Consider the following 20,541-nt stretch of genomic DNA (forward strand, 5'->3'; position numbering starts at 1 on the left):
CTTCAAGAATTCAAGGGAGAGATCCAGTTCAGCAGGGTAGCAACGGTTTGTCCTCTCCCCTAGGATTATTCTGCCAGTGTGCCCAGAATCCATGTATACTAACTCACTTGTGAGGCTGTGATCGCATTTAGAAACAATCATTGGCTGCTACTGCTCTGGGACCAGTCACAGGCAGCTTGGAAATGAACATTCCGGGTCTCAGAGAGACAGTTTCAGTAATGACCTCTAAAATCACACTTGGAGCGTTTGCCTTTGATCGGTTTTAGGAGGTACTCCTGTATTCCGGTGGGTCATTTACTGGCAGCTCATCACCTCTCCTGTCCCAGCAGAATCCTCTAAGGACCCTGAGAGATTTTCGGTGGCTCCTAAACTCAGCAAGGTGGGGTCAGAGACAGCACTACTCTCTGAGTGATTGATCCCAGCACCATTGTGATGTTCGATGCCCTCTTAACTGCAAAGCTTGAGCAGCTTATAGCAGCGCTTGCCATTTCAAAGGGCTGGGTTTCGAGTTCATTCTTGAGACTCTAAAGTTATGGGAAGTATAAGCCTGACATGTGATCAGAAGAAATGAAATACTGAGAGCCTGGCCGGACCTCAGGATGTCACCGTGATTCCTGCCTATCATCCGGAATGTCAGAGAGTTGATATTCTGATCAGAGTTTTAAAGAAAGAGCTGGTGTTTTGAGGTTGCACGAAAAACCATGGGGCGTTAAAACCTGCAGATGGGGCTTCCCTGGTGGCGCAGTGGTCGGGAGTCCGCCTGCCGATGCGGGGGACACGGGTTCGTGCCCCGGTCCGGGAAGATCCCACGTGCGGCGGAGCGGCTGGGCCCGTGAGCCGTGGCCTCCGAGCCTGCGCGTCCGGAGCCTGCGCTCCGCAACGGGAGAGGCCACAGCAGGGAGAGGCCCGCGTACCGCAAAAAAACAAAACAAAACAAAACAAAAAAAACCCTGCAGATGTCTTTGCAATGCCTGGTCACCATTCTTTGACTCTCTGTGGCCCACGACTTGTCTCACGTGTGTTAGCCCTCTTTGATGAGGAAATGTCTGGTTATAATAATAGCATCTGTCTGAACCATTTCTCAGCACCACTGGAACGAAACACAGCTCCTCTCGTAAGTCATTCAATTCAGCAAATTCTACAGAGCACCTGGATGCTGATATTAGAATCCACTGCCAATGACCTGATCATCTTTTTACCTGACATGAGCTGTAAGCCATGAAGGTGGCCACCGCCCGTGGCTTCAGATATACCCACAGGGAGTCAGTTAGGGAAACGTTGAACCAAGTTTTATCCTGGTGTCGAAGTTCACGAGCATATGGGCACATCCCACACGTGTGTCCCCTTGTCCTCTTTGGCCCTGAGACACCTGGTGCCCCACGTTTATCCGGGCGGGGAGTGTATGAGGACCACCCAGGGCAGCACGGTTTTCTCAGGCGTCACCCCGCACTCCCCCACTCCTGCCTGTTGCTGGAATCATCTGCACCCGAGGTCTTCTGACCCCAGAGCCTGTCTGTTCCTTCACACCATCCCAGTTCTCTACCTGTCAGCCTCCCAGTTCTTTCTGGTTGCACGAACCCTTGCTGTGACTCGACAAGCCCTCACTGGGGACTGTTTATGTGCTGGGTGCTGCAGAGGCTGAAATCATCACAGAGGGGATAGTTTCCAAACCAAGGAAATGCCGTGCTTGTTCCGATAAAGGGATTTCATTCCGCCTCTGGCGTCAAGAAACAGTCTGGGACACAGTGTTCGGATGCCAAGATGTTGGAATTTGGGGTATTCGGATTTTTATGGGAATAGCAGGGCTGAGTATTTTAGATCATGACTTTTGGGAAGTTCAAAGTGAGAATTTGCCATAATGAGGTTGACGTGCTGGTCTCGCTCTCGGAAGCGTCGTGAACGCGAGTGTGGTGAGGAGAGCTAGGAACAGAGCAGGGCAGCGAGGACCAGGGAGCCCCGAGTAACAGATGTGCCTGAGCTTTGGGTCCCAGGCCATTCTGGAAGCACCGGCTCCCTGGCACAGAAGTGGACTCCGTTCCGCTTGCCGTGTGGGTTTTTCCTTGCTCTTTTACTAAATTTCATTACATTAATATTTCATTTCATCTTCAGCATACTCAGAGGGGAACTCTGGTTTAGAAAAAAGGAATGGAAGTCAGAGGCTGACCGACCTGCCCTAACCCAACGGCCAGTAAGTGCAGAGCTGAGGCTCGGGTTGAAGTTTTCCGGCCGTCGGTTTTCCGCGCTCCTCTCTGTGCATCTCAGGTGTCCACGAGAAGGTTCAGTGTGTTCTCTAGCTCGTGGTTTCCCCCGGCACCCCACCTTCTGACTCATCTCCTTGACCACTGGCTTCTGCCTCCCCTAGTACCTTCCAGGCCCACATCCTGGCAGGACCCAGAGAAGTCTGGGGGGGGGGGGTCAGCAGTCACCCCCATGGGACCTCGTGTCCATTCAGTTGGCACAAGCCGACTGTGCCGTCTCAAATGGTGCCTCGTGGGGGTGGGCCCTCTGTGCTGTCTCCCCAGCCACACGCAGGCCAGCCAGACTGTCTCCTGGACGTGTACAGTTAAGAGTCAGGGGTGCAGATCATTCTGAGCTAGGGCTCCAGTGGACGCAGCATACACTGTACAAGCAGAGAAGGCTTGTGTGGAGAGAGTATGAAAGACAGGAAGGGAGGAGGGAAAGAAAGATCAGAACAGGTTCTTTCTTGTATTCATTCATTTCGTTAAAAACCCCGCCTCCTGGGGACCTTATTGGTGCTAGGCAGGCACTAAAAATCACAAGTCCTGGGGAGACGATGATGAGCAAACCCAGAAAAGTCCCTGATCTTTTAGCAAATGTTTATGGAGGATCTCCTGTGTACTGGGCCCTGCCCTAGATGCTTGGGATGCCTCAGTGACCAAAACAGACAGAGATCCTTGCCATCTGAGAGCTTACGGTTTAGTGGGAGGGAGGCACATAAAAGCAAGAAAAGTAATAAAATTTTTATAGAATGTTAGAAGGGGATAAGTGTGACGGAGAGAAGAAAAACAAACCTGTAGCCGACAGTGGGGTCAGGAGGGCCGGCTCTGGGGAAGGGGCAGGTTATAGTTAAAGGTGATCAAGGTCTGGGCTTTTGGGAGGTAATGTCTGTGCCAAGTTGGCTTCAAGATCAGCAGGGGCTCAAGTAGCTGTGGGAGGAGCATCTGCGCAGTTGGAGTAGCCTGAGTGTCCTGCGCCTACAGCAGGCCGGGCATTACCAGTTACCAAGGAGCAGTGGAAGGCTGGTGTGGCAGGGGGTGGCCTCAGCATCCCGGACAAGAGGTGGTGCTGGCTCCGGCCAAGACGGGAGTGTGGAGGTGGTGAGAAGTGGTTGGATATTGCATATTTTGAAGGTAGGCTTTTCTGATGGAGTGGATGAAGTTTGGAAGAGGGTGTGAGAAAAAGAGGAGTCAAGGGTGCCTCCTCCGATGTTTTTTTTGGCCTTGGATAATGTAATGGAGAAATGAAATTTTTTTTTTTTTTTTTTTTTTTTTTTTTTTTTTTTTGCGGTATGCGGGCCTCTCACTGTTGTGGCCTCTCCCGTTGCGGAGCACAGGCTCCGGACGCGCAGGCCCAGCAGCCATGGCTCATGGGCTTAGTTGCTCCGCGGCACGTGGGATCTTCCCGGACCAGGGCACGAACCCGTGTCCCCTGCATCGGCAGGCGGATTCTCAACCACTGCGCCACCAGGGAAGCCCTGAAATTATTTTTTAAAAAGATCTCACAGGTGAATGCCCAATGACAACCTGTAATGCATACGCAGAAGGAGAGGACCAGGTGCATTAGTTTCCTGGGGCCTCCATAGCAAAGTGTCACAAACCTGGGCAGCTGAAAGCAACAGGAATTTATTCTCTCACAGTTCAGAGGCTGGAAGTCTGAAATCAAAGTGCTTGTAGGTCTGCGCTCCCTCGGAGTTTGCGAGGGAAGGATCCTTCCTTACTTCTTCCAGGTTCTGGTCCCCATGCTACCCAGGATGTTCCTTGGCTTGTAGTGGCATCACTCTAGTCTCTGCCTCTGTGGTCATGGGCAGTCTCCCTGTGTGCTGCTACATCATCTTTCCTCTCTGTATGGCTGTCTCTGTATCCAGGTTTCCCCTTCTTATAAGGACACCAGTCATTGGGTTTAGGGCCCTTATCATTGCCTAACTAATTGCATCTGCAACAACGCTATCCCCAAATAAGTTCACATTCTGAGGTTCCAGGGATTAGGGCTTGAACATATCTTTTTGGAGGACATGATCCAACCCATAACACCATGGTTCTCTATGCCCAACAAACCTGCCTCAATCTAGAAATCTGGAAGGCTTTCCTGGGGATGGGATACAAGATTTGAAGCAATATTAGAAGTTAAGGGTTTATCAGATGAAGAGTTCACAGAAGGGATAGGAGAGAATTCCAGGTTGAATGGAACAGTGTGTGCAAAGGCCCTGTGGTGGAGAGAATATGATATATTGGGGGAAGTAAAGCAAAGCCAATGTGGCTGGAGCCCTGCTATGGTTATGGAGCAATATCATGGCCAATAAACATAAGAAAAAGTGCTCTTTATCATTAGTCATCAAGTAAGTACAGATTAAAATCACAACAAGGTGTGATACACACACACTAGAATGGCTTTTTAAAAAAGGACAATATCAGAGCAGAAGCAAGAAGAACTACAGTCCTGCAGCCTGTGGAACAAAAACTACATTCACAGAAAGGTAGACAAGATGAAAAGGCAGAGGGCTATGTACCAGATGAAAGAACAAGATAAAACCCCAGAAAAACAACTAAATGAAGTGGAGACAGTCAACCTTCCAGAAAAAGAATTCAGAATAATGATACTGAAGATGATCCAGGACCTCGGAAAAAGAATGGAGGCAAAGATCGTGAAGATGCAAGAAATGTTTAACAAAGACTTAGAAGATTTAAAGAACAAACAGAGATGAACAATACAATAACTGAAATGAAAACTACACTAGAAGGAATCAATAGCAGAATAAGTGAGGCAGAAGAACGGATAGGTGACCTGGAAGACAGAATAGTGGAATTCACTGCTGTGGAACAGAATAAAAAAAAAGAATGAAAAGAAATGAAGACAGCCTAAGAAACCTCTGGGACGACATTAAATGCAACAATATTCGCATTATAGGGGTCCCAGAAGGAGAAGAGAGAGAGAAAGGACCAGAGAAAATATTTGAAGAGATTATAGTTGAAAACTTCCCTAACGTGGGAAAGAAAATAGCCACCCAAGTCCAGGAAGCGCAGCAAGTCCCATACAGGATAAACCCAAGGAGAAACACGCTGAGACACATAGTAATCAAGCTGGCAAAAATTAAAGCCAAAGAAAAATTATTGAAAGCAGCAAGGGAAAAACGGCGAATAACATACAAGGGAATTCCCATAAGGTTAACAGCTGATTTCTCAGCAGAAACTCTACAAGCCAGAAGGGAGTGGCATGATATACTTAAAGTGATGAAACGGAAGAACGTACAACCAAGATTACTCTACCCAGCAAGGATCTCATTCAGATTTGATGGAGAAATCAAAAGCTTTACAGACAAGCAAAAGCTAAGAGAATTCAGCACCACCAAACCAGCTCTGCAACAAATGTTAAAGGAACTTCTCTAAGTGGGAAACACAAGAGAAGAAAAGGACCTGCAAAAACAAACCCAAAACAATTAAGAAAATGGTCATAGGAACATACAGATCGATAATTACCTTAAACGTGAATGGATTAAATGCTCCAACCAAAAGACACAGACTTGCTGAATGGATACAAAAACAAGACCCGGGCTTCCCTGGTGGCGCAGTGGTTGAGAATCCGCCTGCCGATGCAGGGGACACGGGTTCATGCCCCAGTCTGGGAAGATCCCACATGCCGCGGAGCGGCTGGGCCCATGAGCCATGGCCATGGAGCCTGTGGGTCCAGAGCCTGTGCTCTGCAACGGGAGAGGCCACAACAGTGAGAGGCCCGCGTACCACACACACAAAAAAACCCAAATATAAACCCAAAAAACAAGACCCATCTATATGCTGTCTACAAGAGACCCACTTCAGACCTAGGGACACATACAGACTGAAAGTGAGCGGATGGACAAAGATATTCCATGTAAATGGAAATCAAAAGAAAGCTGGAGTAGCAGTACTCATATCAGGTAAAATAGACTTTAAAATAAAGAATGTTACAAGAGACAAACTGTCACTGTTTGCAGATGACATGATACTATACAAAGAGAATCCTAAAAATGCCACCAGAAAACTCCTAGAGCTAATCAATGAATTTGGTAAAGTTGCAGGATACAAAATTAATGCACAGAAATCTCTTGCATTCCTGTACACTAACAATGAAAGATCAGAAAGAGAAATTAAGGAAACAATCCTCTTCACCATTGCAACAAAAAGAATAAAATACCTAGGAATAAATCTACCTAAGGAGGTAAAAGATCTGTACTCAGAAAACTGTAAGACACTGATGAAAGAAATTAAAGATGATACCAACAGATGGAGAGATATACCATGTTCTTGGATTGGAAGAATCAATATTGTGAAAATGACTATACTACCCAAAGCAATCTACAGATTCAATGCAATCCCTATCAAATTACCAATGGCATTTTTTATGGAATTAGAACAAAATATCTTAAAATTTGTATGGAGACACAAAAGACCCCAAATAGCCAAAGCAGTCTTGAGGGAAAAAAATGGAGTCGGAGGAATCAGACTCCCTGACTTCAGACTATATTACAAAGCTACAGTAATCAAGACAATATGGTACTGGCACAAAAACAGAAATATAGATCAATGGAACAAGATAGAAAGCCCAGAGATAAACCCACACACCTATGGTCAACTAATCTATGACAAAGGAGGCAAGATTATACAATGGAGAAAAGACAGTCTCTTCAATAAGTGGTGCTGGGAAAACTGGACAGCTACATGTAAAAGAATGAAATTAGAACACTCCCTAACACCATACACAAAAAGAAACTCAAAATGGATTCGAGACCTAAATACTAGACCAGACATTATAAAACTCTTAGAGGAAAACATAGGAAGAGCACTCTGACATAAATCACAGCAAGATCTTTTTTGATCCACCTCCTAGAGTTATGGAAATAATAACAAAAATAAACAAATGGGACCTAATGAAACTTTAAAGCTTTTGCACAGCAAAGGGAACCATAAACAAGACAAAAAGACAACCCTCAGAATGGGAGAAAATATTTGCAAATGAATCAATGGACAAAGGATTAATCTCCAAAATATATAAACAGCTCATGCAGCTCAATATTAAAGAAACAAACAACCCAATCCAAAAATGTGCAGAAGACCTAAATAGACATTTCTCCAAAGAAGACATACAGATGGCCAAGAAGCACATGAAAAGCTGCTGGGTTAATAAAGCTGCTGGCTGAATAATATTCCATTATATACATGTACCACTTCTTTATCCATTCATCTGTCAATGTGCATTTAGCTTGCTTCCATGACCTGGCTATTGTAAGTAGTGCTGCAGTGAACACTGTAGTACACGTCTCTTTTTGAATTATGGTTTTCTCAGGGTATATGCCCAGTAGTGGGATTGCTGGTTCCTATGGTAGTTCTATTTTTAGTTTTTTAAGGAACGCCCATACTGTTCTCCATAGTGGCTGTATCAATTTACATTCCCACCAACAGTGCAAGAGGGTTTCCTTATCTCCACACCCTCTCCAGCATTTATTGTTTGTACATTTTTTTGATGATGGCCATTCTGACTGGTGTGAGGCGATACCTCATTGTAGTTTTGATTTACATTTCTCTAATGATTAGTGATGTTGAGTATCCTTTAATGTGTTTGTTTTAATCTGTATATTTTCTTTGGAGAAAAGTCTATATAGATCTTCTGCCCATTTTTGGATTGGGTTGTTTGTTTTTCTGATATTGAGCTTCATGAGCTGCTTGTATATTTTGGAGATTAATCCTTTGTCAGTTGCTTTGCTTGCAAATGTTTTCTCCCATTCTGAGGGTTGTCTTTTCGTCTTGTTTATGGTTTCATTTGCTGTGCAAAGCTTTTAAGTTTCATTAGATCCCATTTTTTAATTTTTGTTTTTATTTCCATTTCTCTAGGAGGTGGGTCAAAAAGGATCTTGCTGTGATTTATGTCATAGAATGTTCTGCCTATGTTTTCCTCTAAGAGTTTTATGATGTCTGGCCTTACCATTTAGGTCTTTAATCCATTTTGAGTTTATTTTTGTGTGAGGTGTTAGGAAGTGTTCTAATTTCATTCTTTTATGTGTAGCTGTCCAGTTTTCCCAGCACCACTTATTAAAGAGGCTGTTTTTTCTCAATTGTGTGTTCTTGCCTCCTTTGTCAAAGATAAGGTGACCATACGTGAGTGGGTTTATCTCTGGGCTTTCTATCTTGTTCCATTGATCTATATTTCTGTTTTTGTGCCAGTACCATACTGTCTTGATTACTATAGCTTTGTAGTATAGTCTGAAGTCCAGGAGCCTGATTCCTCCAGCTCCAGTTTTCTTTCTCAAGATTGCTTTCACTCTTTGGGGTCTTTTGTGTTTCCATACAAATTGTGCAATTTTTTGTTCTAGTTCTGTGAAAAATGCCAGTGGTAGATTGATAGGGATTGCATTGAATCTGTAGATTGCTTTGGGTAGTATAGTCATTTTCACAATGTTGATTCTTCCAGTCCAAGAACATGGTATATCTCTCCATCTGTTTGTATCATCTTTAATTTCTTTCATCAGTGTCTTATAGTTTTCTGCATACAGGTCTTTTGTCTCCTTAAGTAGGTTTATTCCTAGGTATTTTATTCTTTTTGTTAAAGTGGTAAATGGGAGTGTTCCTTAATTTCTCTTTCAGATTTTTCACCATTAGTGTATAAGTATGCAAGAGATTTCTGTGTATTAATTTTGTATCCTGCTATTTTACCAGATTCATTGATTAGCTCCAGTAGTTTTCTGGTAGCATCTTTAGGATTCTCTGTGTATAGTATCACGTCATCTGCAAACAGTGACAGTTTTACTTGTTTTCATATTTGGATTCCTTTTATTTCTTTTTCTTCTCCTAATGCCGTGGCTAAAACTTCCCAAACTATGTTGAATAATAGTGGTGAGAGTGGACATCCTTGTCTTGTTCCTGATCTTAGAGGAAATGGTTTCAGTTTTTCACCATTGAGAACGATGTTGGCTGTGGTTTTGTCTTATATGGCCTTTATTATGTTGAGGAAGTTTCCCTCTATGCCTGCTTTCTGGAGAGTTGTTATCATAAATGGGTGTTGAATTTTGTCAAAAGCTTTTTCTCCATCTATTGAGATGATCATATGGTTTTTCTCCTTCAATTTGTTAATATAGTGTATCACTTGATTGATTTGTGTATATTGAAGGATCCTTGCATTCCTGGGCTAAACCCCACTTGATCATGGTGTATGATCCTTTTAATGTGCTTTGTTTGCTAGTATTTTGTTGAGGATTTTTGCATCTACATTCATCAGTGATATTGGCCTGTAGTTTTCTTTTTTGTGTGCCATTTTTGTCTGGTTTTGGAATCATGATGATGGTGGCCTCATAGATGAGTTTGGAGTGTTCCTCTCTCTGCTATATTGTGGAAGCGTTTGAGAAGAACAGGTGTTAGCTCTTCTCTAAATGTTTGATAAAATTTGCCTGTGAAGCCATCTGGTCCTGGGCTTTTGTTGGTTGGAAGATTTTAAATCACAGTTTCAATTTCAGTGCTTCTGATTGGCCTGCTTATATTTTCTATTTCTTCCTGGTCCAGTCTTGGAAGGTTGTGCTTTTCTAATAGTTTGTCCATTTCTTTCAGGTTGTCCATTTTATTGGCATATAGTTGCTTGTAGTAATCTCTCATGATCCTGTGTATTTCTTCAGTGTCAGTTGTTACTTCTCCTTTTTCATATCTAATTCTGTTGATTTGAGTCTTCTCCTTTTTTTTCTTGATGAATCTGGCTAATGGTTCATCAATTTCGTTTATGTTCTCAAAGAAGCAGCTTTTAGTTTTATTGATCTTTGCTATTGTTTTCTTCAATTCTTTTTCATTTATTTCTGATCTTTTTCATTTATTTATGATTTCCTTCCGTCTGCTAACTTTGGGGTTTTTTTGTTGTTGTTCTTCTTTCTCTAATTGCTTTAGGTGTAAGGTTAGGTTGTTTATTTGGGATTTTTCTTGTTTCTTGAGGTAGGATTGTATTGCTATAAACTTCCCTCTTAGAACTGCTTTTGCTGCATCCCATAGGTTTTGGGTCATCCCTTTTTCATTGACATTTGTTTTTAAGTATTTCTTTTTAACATCTTTATTGGAGTATAATTGCTTTACAATGGTGTGTTAGTTTCTGCTTTACAACAAAGTGAATCAGTTATACATATACATATGTTCCCATATCTCTTCCCTCTTGCAGCTCCCTCCCTCCTACCCTCCCTATCCCACCCCTCTAGGTGGTCACAAACCACCTAGCTGATCTCCCTGTGCCATGTGGCTGCTTTGCACTAGCTATCCATCTTATGTTTGGTAGTGTATATATGTCCATTTCACTCTCTCACTTCGTCACAGCTTACCCTTCCCCCTCCCCTATCCTCAAGTCCATGCTCTAGTAGGTCTGTGTTTTATTCCCGTCCTACCCCTAGTCTCTTCATGACATTTTTTTCCCCTTAGATTCCATATATATGTGTTAGCATATGGTATTTGTTTTTCTCCTTCTGACTTACTTCACTCTGTATGACAGACTCCAGGTCCATCCACCTCACTACAAATAACTCAGTTTCATTTCTTTTTATGGCTGAGTAATATTCCATTGTATATATGTGCCACATCTTCTTAATTGTTTTTAGGTATTTTTTAATTTTCTCTTTCATTTCTTCAGTGATCTCTTGGTTATTTAGTAGCATATTGTTTAGCCTCCATGTGTTTGTATTTTCTACATTTTTTTCCTGTAATTGATACATATTCTCATAGTGTTATTGTTGGAAAAGATACTTGATATGATTTCAATTTTCTTAAATTTACCAAGGCTTGATTTGGGACCCAAGATAGGGTCTATCCTGGAGAATATTCCATGAGCACTTGAGAAGAACATGTATTCTGTTGTTTTTGGATGGAATGTCCTATAAATATAAATTGAGTCCATGTTGTCTAATGTGTCATTTAAAGCTTGTGTTTCCTTATTATTTTCATTTTGGATGATATGTCCATTGGTGAAAGTGGAGTGTTAAAGTCCCCTACTATGATTGTGTTACTGTCGGTTTCCCCTTTTATGGCTGTTAACATTTGCCTTATGTATTGAGGTACTCCTATGTTGGGTACATAAATATTTACAATTGTTATATCTTCTTCTTTGATTGATCCCTTGATCATTATGTAGTGTCCTTCTTTTGTCTCTTGTAATAGTCTTTATTTTAAAGTCTATTTTGTCTGATATGACAGTTGCTACTCCAGATTTCTTTTTGTTTCCATTTGCATGGGGTATCTTTTTCCATCCCCTCACTTTCAGTCTGTATGTGTCCCTAGTTCTGAAGTGGGTCTCTTGTAGACAGCATACATATGGGTCTTATTTTTGTATACATTCAGTCAGTCTGTGTCTTTTGGTTGGAGCATTTACATTTAAGGTAATTATCGATCTGTATGTTACTATGACATTTTCTTAATTGTTTTGGGTTTGTTATTGTAGGTCTTTTCCTTCTCTTGTATTTCCTGCCTAGAGTAGTTCCTTTAGCATTTGTTGTAAAGCTGGTTTGGTGGTGCTGAATTGTCTTAACTTTTGCTTGTCTGTAAAGGTTTTAATTTCTCCGTTGAATCTGAATGAGATCCTTGCTGGGTAGAGTAATCTTGGTTATAGATTTTTCCCTTTCATCTCTTTAAGTATGTCCTGCCACTCCCTTCTGGCTTACAGTTTCTGCTGAAAGATCAGATGTTAACCTTATGGTTATTCCCTTGTATGTTATTTGTTGCTTTTCCCTCACTGCTTTTAATATTTTTCCTTTGTATTTAATTTTTGGTAGTTTGATTAATATGTGTCTTTGTGTGTTTCTGCTTGGATTTGTCCTGTATGGCACTCTCTGCACTTGCTCGACTTGATTGATTATTTCCTTTCCCATGTTAGGGAAGTGTTCAACTATGATCTCTTCAAATATTTTCTCAGACCCTTTCTTTTTCTCTCCTTTTTCTGGGACACCTAAAATGGTGCCTTTAATGTTGTCCCAGAAGTCTCTGTGACTGTCCTCAATTGTTTTCATTCATTTTTCTTTATTCTGCTCTGTGGTAGTTATTTCCACTATCTTATCTTCCAGGTCACTTATCCGTTCTTCTTCCTCAGTTATTTTGCTCTTGATTCCTTCTAGAATATTTTTAATTTCTTTTATTTTGTTGTTCATCATCGTTTGTTTGCTCTTTAGTTCTTCTAGGTCCTTGTTAAACGTTTTTTGTATTTTCTGCATTCTATTTCCACGATTTTGGATCATCTTTACTGTCATTACTCGGAATTCTTTTTCAGGTAGACTGCCTATTTCCTCTTCATTTGTTTGGTCTGGTGGGTTTTTACTTTGCTTTGTCATCTGCTGCATATTTCTCTGTCTTCTCATTTAGTTTATCTTTCTTTGTTTGGGGTCTCCTTTTCACAGGCTGCCGGTTCATAGTTCCTTTTGTTTTTGGTGTCTGCCCTCAGTGGTTGAGGTTGGTTCAGTGGCTTGTGTAGGTTTCCTGTTGGAGGGTACTGGTGCCTGTGTTCTGGTGGGTGGGTCTGGATCTTGTCTTTCTGGTGGGCAGGACTGCATCCAGAGGTGTGTTTTGGGGTGTCTGTGAACTTAGTATGATTTTAGGCAGCCTCTCTGCTTATGGGGGGGGCTGTGTTCCTGTCTTGCTAGTTGTTTGGCATGGGACATCCAGCACTGGAGCTTGCTGGCCATTGGGTAGAACTGGGTGTTAGCATTGAGATGGAGATCTCTGGGAGAACTCTTGCCGATTGATATTATGTGGGGCCGGGAGGCCTCTGGCGGTTCAATGCCCTGAACTCAGCTCTCTCACCTCAGAGGCTCAGGCTTGACACCAGGCGAGAGCACCAAGACCCTGTCAGCCACACGGCAGGTACGTGGGGATTTTCTTTCCTTTTGGGAAGTCTGAGGCCTTCCGCCAGCGTTCAGTAGGTGTTCTGTAGGAGTTGTTCACATGTAGATGTATTTTTGATGTATTTGTGGGGAGGAAGGTGATCTCTGCGTCTTACTTCTCCGCCATCTTGAAGGTCCCCCTGCAATAGGGGACTCCACTGAAGACACCAACCTCCGCACAAGCTAGAGGTACAGAGGCATTTTTTTCAGGGGGTTTGCAGATTGCTTTTTTTTTTTTCTTTTCTTTGTGCTTCATCTAGTTTCATTAGCACTTCAGATCAGAGTGCCTAGTTAAGAATAATTTTAAAAGTAGGTTGTATATCAGTTACTATTTATATCTGTTTCTCTCCTTTCCTTTCCTCATTAAAATTAAAATTTATTTTAATCAGTTTTATAAGCAAGTAGTTAAAGATATCAAAGCATTAAAGGATTATAACAAATAAACAATAGAATGATGGTTGCCACACGCTGAGCAGGAGGGGAAATGGGGAGATGTAGGTTAAACGGTATAAATTTTCAGTTATAAGAAGAATAAGTTCAAAGGATCTAACATATAGCATGGTGATTATAGTTAATAATACAGTATTGTATAATACTTGAAAGTTATTGAGAGTTAAATCTTAAGCATTCTCACTGAACGCACAAAACCGTGAGTTAACACTAGAGGTGATGGCTGCATTAATTATCTTGATCTTGGTAATGATTCCATAATGTATATGCATATCAAATCATCATGATGTACACTTTAAATATATACAATTGTATCTGCCAGTTATTCCTAATAAAGTTGTAAAAGACAAAAACAAAAACAAAACAGTGGTCCCTGTTGAGGCATTCCACATTCCACCCCACCCCCTGACTGCCCCTGAATGCTGTGAATGGGGCAACTATTTCCAACTCTTTTAAATTGTTTCTTTGGACATTTAAATCTTAATTTCTAAATAATATGCACATATTGATATGTATTGGTTGATATAAATTTGGGACTTTATCTTTTGAATTCTTATTACAGAAGATGAGAATTTCAGCTCATTTTTAAAATCACTCCTTTACCCCTCTTTAATCTTTCCAATAAAATCGTATCTCAGATTTTGGATAAATTTACATTTGAGGTTTTCATTGTTATGATTATAAATATTGCTTACTATTGAGCGAAGAATTATTGTAGTTTTAAGCCAAGAAATAATTTCTTTTATATAATTTCTTGACAACTTTTTGTTTGCCTGGAACTGCTCATGTTTTTAAAAACATCTCCTCACACCCTGCAATATTCTGGGTCTGTAAAATACCCTGCAATATAACTTTCTGTAAGGTCAGATCTGTTCAATGATGTTTAGTCTGACTTTTGGGTTTTTTTGTGTGTTTCTGTAGACATTCTTTCGGGAGCCCTTTGACCTGCTGTATTGTGAATAGGTTGCTTTCTGTGTCCTTTACATCACTAGTATCTCGGGACTTCTTCACCATCATTCTGAGAAGTCCCTCCTATGTCAGAACCCTTTTTTTCTGGATCTGTCATCTTCCTCTTTTTGGTGTTCTGCCTCATTTTTGTGGAGCACATCCTACAGTAGCAGACATTTTACTGATACCATTTTTGGCACTGGTGTAATTTGGTGACATCTCTGGGGCTGGTACCTCCTCTTTCATTGAATTCTCCCAGATGCTTGCCTTATAAATTTATAATTGGTTTTGCAGAGGTGGCTGTCATTTCCCAAAGAGTCAGCTCCAGGAAGGGCTCTTCAATCTCCTGACACCTTATTACGTTTAATTGATTGTCTGGGGTGCTCAAGAAGAACTGAGATTGGCAGCAGAAACAAAATATACAGACTGGCAAAAACAGGAACTGTAAATTGAATGTCAGATACCAGTCAGTAGACTTTGGCCGAATGACATGAGGACAGCTGCTCCAAGCTTTCGTGATCCTGTAGGGATAAACATCCTGAGCTGTGTGGCAGCTCTTTCTTGTCTGCTTAGCCCATAAGCTGGCATTCTTAAGCTCTGCATTATTGACATGTTCGGACGGGCAGCTCTTTGTGGGGTGATGCTGTCACGTGCATATTGTAGAACGTTTAGCAGCATCCCTGGCTTCCGTCTCTTAGTTGCCAGTTGCACACACCTCCCCCAGTTGTGACAGCCAAAAGTGACTGCAAACGTTGCCAAATATCCCTTGGAGGGGGGCAACGTGGACTCCTGTTAAGAACTTTAGACAGTGGGCCTCCTCTTTTTTCAGATTTTATAACTCGATTGTGGATATTTGAGGTTATAGAAAATGTGACAGCAGTTACCTGGAATAGTATTGCAATTCCCTGGAATTTTGTACAGTGTGAAATAATTCTTAAAACACCCATATTTCCATGATTTACCAGATATTCATTGTTTTAGGTGTACTGATAACTAGCATTTACTGAGTGTTCAATTCTTTTTGAGCCCATGCTACTAACTAAGTGCCAGGCCCTGCTGAAAGCACAGTCAGCTCAGCATCCTGTCACTTGAACAGATGGGGTAACTAAACACAGAAGAGCATTTAGGCAAATTGCCTGCATTAATGCAGGATGAAAGTTGCAGGACTGGGATTCACACCCAGATAGGATTTCAGAGCACACGCTCTTAATCAACACACTGTGCAGTGGGTGATTTTGAGATGCCAAGACCAAGAAAGACACAAGCACCGTGAGGGGACTTCAGTCCATCTGCCTGTTCTGAGCTCCAGGGAGGCAGGACGGCCCGTGTTGTCTACCTTTGTATTTCTATTGCCGGGGCCACTACTTGGCATATAGCAAAGACAAGGTGAAGGTTCATTTTAATAAATGAAGCTATTCTAGGCACCAGTCTCATGGGCAGTATATGAGAAAAGAGGAACCACAGCAAAAACGGAGTGTGTATTGTGGTTTCTTGAAAGAAGATGAATTGTGATATTGTAGGTCGTTAATGGGTTTCAGGTCTCCTCCATTGGGGGCTAAGTGCCTTAGATGAAGAAAGGGAGCAATTGTGTAATTACAGCCTTCAGGCTGGGATGGTGACCTCCCTGTTGACTGGTAATGTTGGGAGATGAGAGGTTATACTTAAGAGTCCTCATCACTTTAACAAAATGCACTGAGGCACAGGTAGGACCATTAACACGCACTTGCAAAATTTAGCTTTTCTTTGATGGCTCTAGAAGGCAGAACCTTGCAGCACCTCTAGGTCCTTATTGCAGACACCCCGTGTACCATCAGACATGGAGGTGTGGGTTCACTGAGAGCTTGGGTCTCTGGAGAATGTAGACTAACAGTTTTTAAATTCACCTTCATTTGAGATGGTAGTGCTTTTAGAAGGCCATGATATGTTAGTATTCTGACATTCTCTCAAAGCTGTTTCAAGATTGTTTCGGCAATGGACTGGGAATGCATATGCTGTGTTGGTCCTGATACAAGGCTCATGTTAGCTGGTGCAGTGATGGATGAGCTCCGCTAATGGAACCCTTAGCCAAGCTGTTCCTCTGCTATAGCTGAGCTCTGAGTCTCCCATCAGTGTTGGCCATTACAAGTAAGAATTTGAGCTGAAAAGTACTCATAGGTAGGGAAGATAGACTGGCCTATCATTCTTATCTCTTGACTGTCACTCAGACTTTTTTTCATCTGATTGTGCACTTGTGAAATAACCATAGGAAAATGGGATTCATGTAGAAAAGATCTTAGTAAATTAGAAAGGTTCACCTGGCTCACTTGTCTTTTTTTTTTTTTTTTTTTTTTTAGGTCAGGGCATTGTCTCTTCACATGGTAATAATACAGGGAAAATTCCAGAACAGAAACTTCACGTACCTTGTAAATTCAGATCAAGGGAATCTTTGGTAGTAGTAGTAGCTGACACTCAGACACATCAAATGACTTAAATGCTAATAAATAAATTTTCACTAGATAAACTTAACCTTCAACTACAAGTTCAAATATCGTCTCTGACTTGGGGCTTCCTGTCCGTGGTCTCCCCCAGACCAAGTTAGCTGTGCTAGGCTTGAGTGCTCCCATAGTAGTTTGCTCCTATTCCTGAAATGACACATTCCCTGCTGTGTTCTAATTCATCTGTTTTCATGTCTTTCTTCCTGCCTGGATCCTGAGATTCTAGGAGGGAATGATTCACCTTTGTACCCCCAGCACCTGGCATGTGTAGGCTGGTATGTAGGAGATGGTCTGTGTCTGTTGGACGAATGAGTAATAGGAGAGCTCATTAAATTTCATCTTTTACACTCTGGGCAAGAGGAGGACTTATCATATTGAAATATTTCCAGCTTGTTAATAATAAACAACTCCTTTTTATGTTAGAATAAGGAGTTCAGGGCACAATGATTTTTTTTTCCAATTCCTCATTCTCTTTTTTTCCCTTCCTTGAAATCTCATAAAAAATTTGGTCTTAATTTTCTTCTATTCTGGGTCTTTTTGAAGAACACCCCTCTGTTTTTTTTTTTTCTTTTTTAACTGAAGTATAGTTGATTTACAGTGTTGTGTTAGTTTCAGGTATACAGCAAAGTGATTCATATATATATATATATATATATATATACACACACGTATACATGTATATATGTATATTCTTCTTCATATTCTTTTCCCTTATAGATTATTACAAGATACTGAGCATAGTCTCCTGTGCTATACAGTAGGTACTTGTTAGTTATCTATTTTATATGTAGTAGTGAAGAGCACTCCTCTCTTTCTCTTCAGGCAGGTATTAATGAGAATGATTTTTACGACGGGGCGTGGTGCGCGGGAAGGAACGACCTCCATCAGTGGATTGAAGTGGATGCCAGACGTCTGACCAAGTTCACTGGTGTCATCACTCAAGGGAGGAACTCGCTCTGGCTGTAAGTGTGGCTGGACCCGTGCTTCCTAGACTCTGTGCCTTGAGTCTAAAGTTCTAGAGTTTAGACAGGGTCAGGGAAGTTGCAGAGAGGTATCTGGGGATAGGCAATAGAAAAGAAGAAAGTTTCAGTGAGGACAGGAGGCTGGCCTGGCTGTAGACACACCGGGAGGGTGCATCTGTAGGAACAACACCTTCCCTGATACCGGAGCAGAGAGAAGGATCCATGGGTTAGGCTGAGGAGACAAAGGTGTTGTCAAACTCAGGCAGGGTAGGCAGGTAGCTGCCATCTTGGATCTGGGGCGAGCTACTGGTGCCCTGACTGGTGGGCCGAACACATCCGAACGTAGGAACTCTGCACAATCAGTGAGTGACAGGTAACGGTCTCCAGCCACTGTCCTGGGGTAGAAGGGATGAATCTTCCAGATTCTGGGAAGAGAGATGAACTATGTAAGCAGGTTCCCAAATAAAGAACCACTGGAGGAGGAGTAGAATTGAAGGAGGAGCCAGTCTGGGGCCTGAGAATGAGATGGAATAGCCCTCTGTTCAGAATTGAGCTTGGGATCAGGGCCGGGTCGTGAATAGTAGTAGAGTCCCAAGAGAGGTGGGCTGTAGCTCCTTAAAACTCATCTCATGGTACATATATACACTGGAATATTATTCAGCCTTAAAAAGGAAGGGAATTCTGACACACGCTACAACATGGATGAACTTTGAGGACATTATGCTCAGTGCAATAAGCCCGACACCAAAGGACAAACACGGTATGATTCCACTTCCATGAGGTCCCTAGAACAGTTTAAGTCATAGAGACAGAAAGGAGGATGAACGGTAGCTGCCAGGGTCTGGCGGAGGGGGATACGGTGTTATTGTTTAATGGGTATGGAGTCTAGTCGGGGAGGATGAAAAAAATTTCTGGAGATGGACGGTGGTGATGGTTATACAGCGATGTGAATGTACTTGATGCCTCAGAATTGCGCACTTCCAAACGCTTAAAGTGATTAATTTTATGTTACGTGTATTTTGCTACAATAAACAAAAAATATATATGTAAACCAAACAAAACCTTTCTACTTCAGCCCAGGGATGGTGGTGGAGACAGAGGCAGGACTCTATGTGTGGGGTTGTCCTGTGGCTCAAGCTATGCAGACAGCAAGCATGCAGAGACTGGGGGTTGGGCAAGAGTTAGGAGGGGCTGCAGGACCTTGGGTGCTTTCTTAATTTAAACAAGAAATGTTCAATTCCTCTAACATCTGTCTACACTGAGAAGCCAAGAGCACAAATGCCTTCTATTTAGACATTAGGAAACTGTGGACCCAGTTAGCTAAGAGCCCTCCTGTCCTGCCACCCCTCCCCCTGCCCTGTCCATACTTACTGCACACGCAAATCCCATGTCTTGGTCCCTTTCATATTTTACTGATTACCAGTTGGCAACCGTGTAAAGTCTGTCTTTGTTGATTAGATTCATTTAAATGCCAGGAAAGATCAACATGAATAAGTAAACCAGGATAAGAGGAGGGAACGTGGCATCTGTGCTCACATTTAACTGCCTGTCATTGTCAACGTAAAGGGGACTTTCTTACAAAATGACAATTGTCAGGCAATGACTCATCATCTGTTTTCCTCTGAACCTTTTTTTTATTGTAAAGACGATACTGTAACCTCCAACAACATTTAAAAGCACTACCCGTGATTCCACTGTCCTTAAGCAAACATAATTTTTCTACAGATTTGTAATCATATTACATATGCAATTGTGATTTTTAATTTAAAAGCATATCCATAACATTTTCATGCTGTTACTCAGAGTTCATAAGGATCATTTTTAATAGCCTATAATTTACTCAGCCATGCCTCTATCACCGTCTCAATTTTCTACTATCACATATTTTACAGGAAAGCATTTATATACTTTTTTCTTCCTTTGAATTACTTCCTTCAAATAAATTTGCAGAGCGGGGATAATCTGTACATTTTGACAACGTTTGGTTCAGTATTCGTGCTACTCACATTTTATTCACTTTTCAGCAGCACTTATGTGTGTGTTCACATATGCTGATTTTTGCTCTGTGGTGTGTGTTTTGCTCTAATCAGCGGCTTATTACCATAACAATTGTTTTCACTGTGTAGATTCTGCAAGGCAAGAATTTTAGAAGAAACAAAGTTGGATTGCTCAAGGAGAATAGAAACTTGGAAAGAAAGACTGATTTGAGGTCGTCTGTAGGGATGAGAGCAGAGATTTTACCTTAATGCTTGGATATTAACCTGTCTAATCAGTATCATTAGAGAAGCAGTAGTTGGGTTATTACTGGATTAGAAAGAAAGAGCAGGGTAGGAGAACTGCTCACATTCTATTTCAGCTGGAAACACAAGCGCGTTTGGGGTGAATAAGAAATTGCAGTAGAACAATATCTTTCTTTGACTAAGCCCAGTACAGTAACATCTAAGAGGGAGGCAAGGGATAGAATTGCTTTTAAGAGTCAGTTTGTTTAATGTATAAATGTATTTCAGGTCAAGGACAATGAAATGAAATCTGATGAGTTTCAGTTTATCTTACCTCCTGGAATAGGACTCTGTACTAAGGAGTGAGGAGGAAACAGTCAAGGGTACAT

General features: G+C 41.8%; 1 protein-coding gene across 1 annotated transcript in view; it reads left to right on the forward strand.

The window, feature by feature from the left end:
- The window catches only part of CPXM2 (carboxypeptidase X, M14 family member 2), a 128,378-nt gene that overhangs the window by 34,921 nt on the left and 72,916 nt on the right, over nt 1-20,541 (forward strand). The window contains exon 4 of the mRNA XM_059052639.2: nt 17,794-17,933. Coding sequence (XP_058908622.1) covers nt 17,794-17,933 — 140 coding nt within the window. The remainder of the gene's footprint in view (nt 1-17,793; nt 17,934-20,541) is intronic.

This window comes from Kogia breviceps, chromosome 2 (assembly GCF_026419965.1).
Source record: "Kogia breviceps isolate mKogBre1 chromosome 2, mKogBre1 haplotype 1, whole genome shotgun sequence".
NCBI classification, from domain to species: domain Eukaryota; kingdom Metazoa; phylum Chordata; class Mammalia; order Artiodactyla; family Physeteridae; genus Kogia; species Kogia breviceps.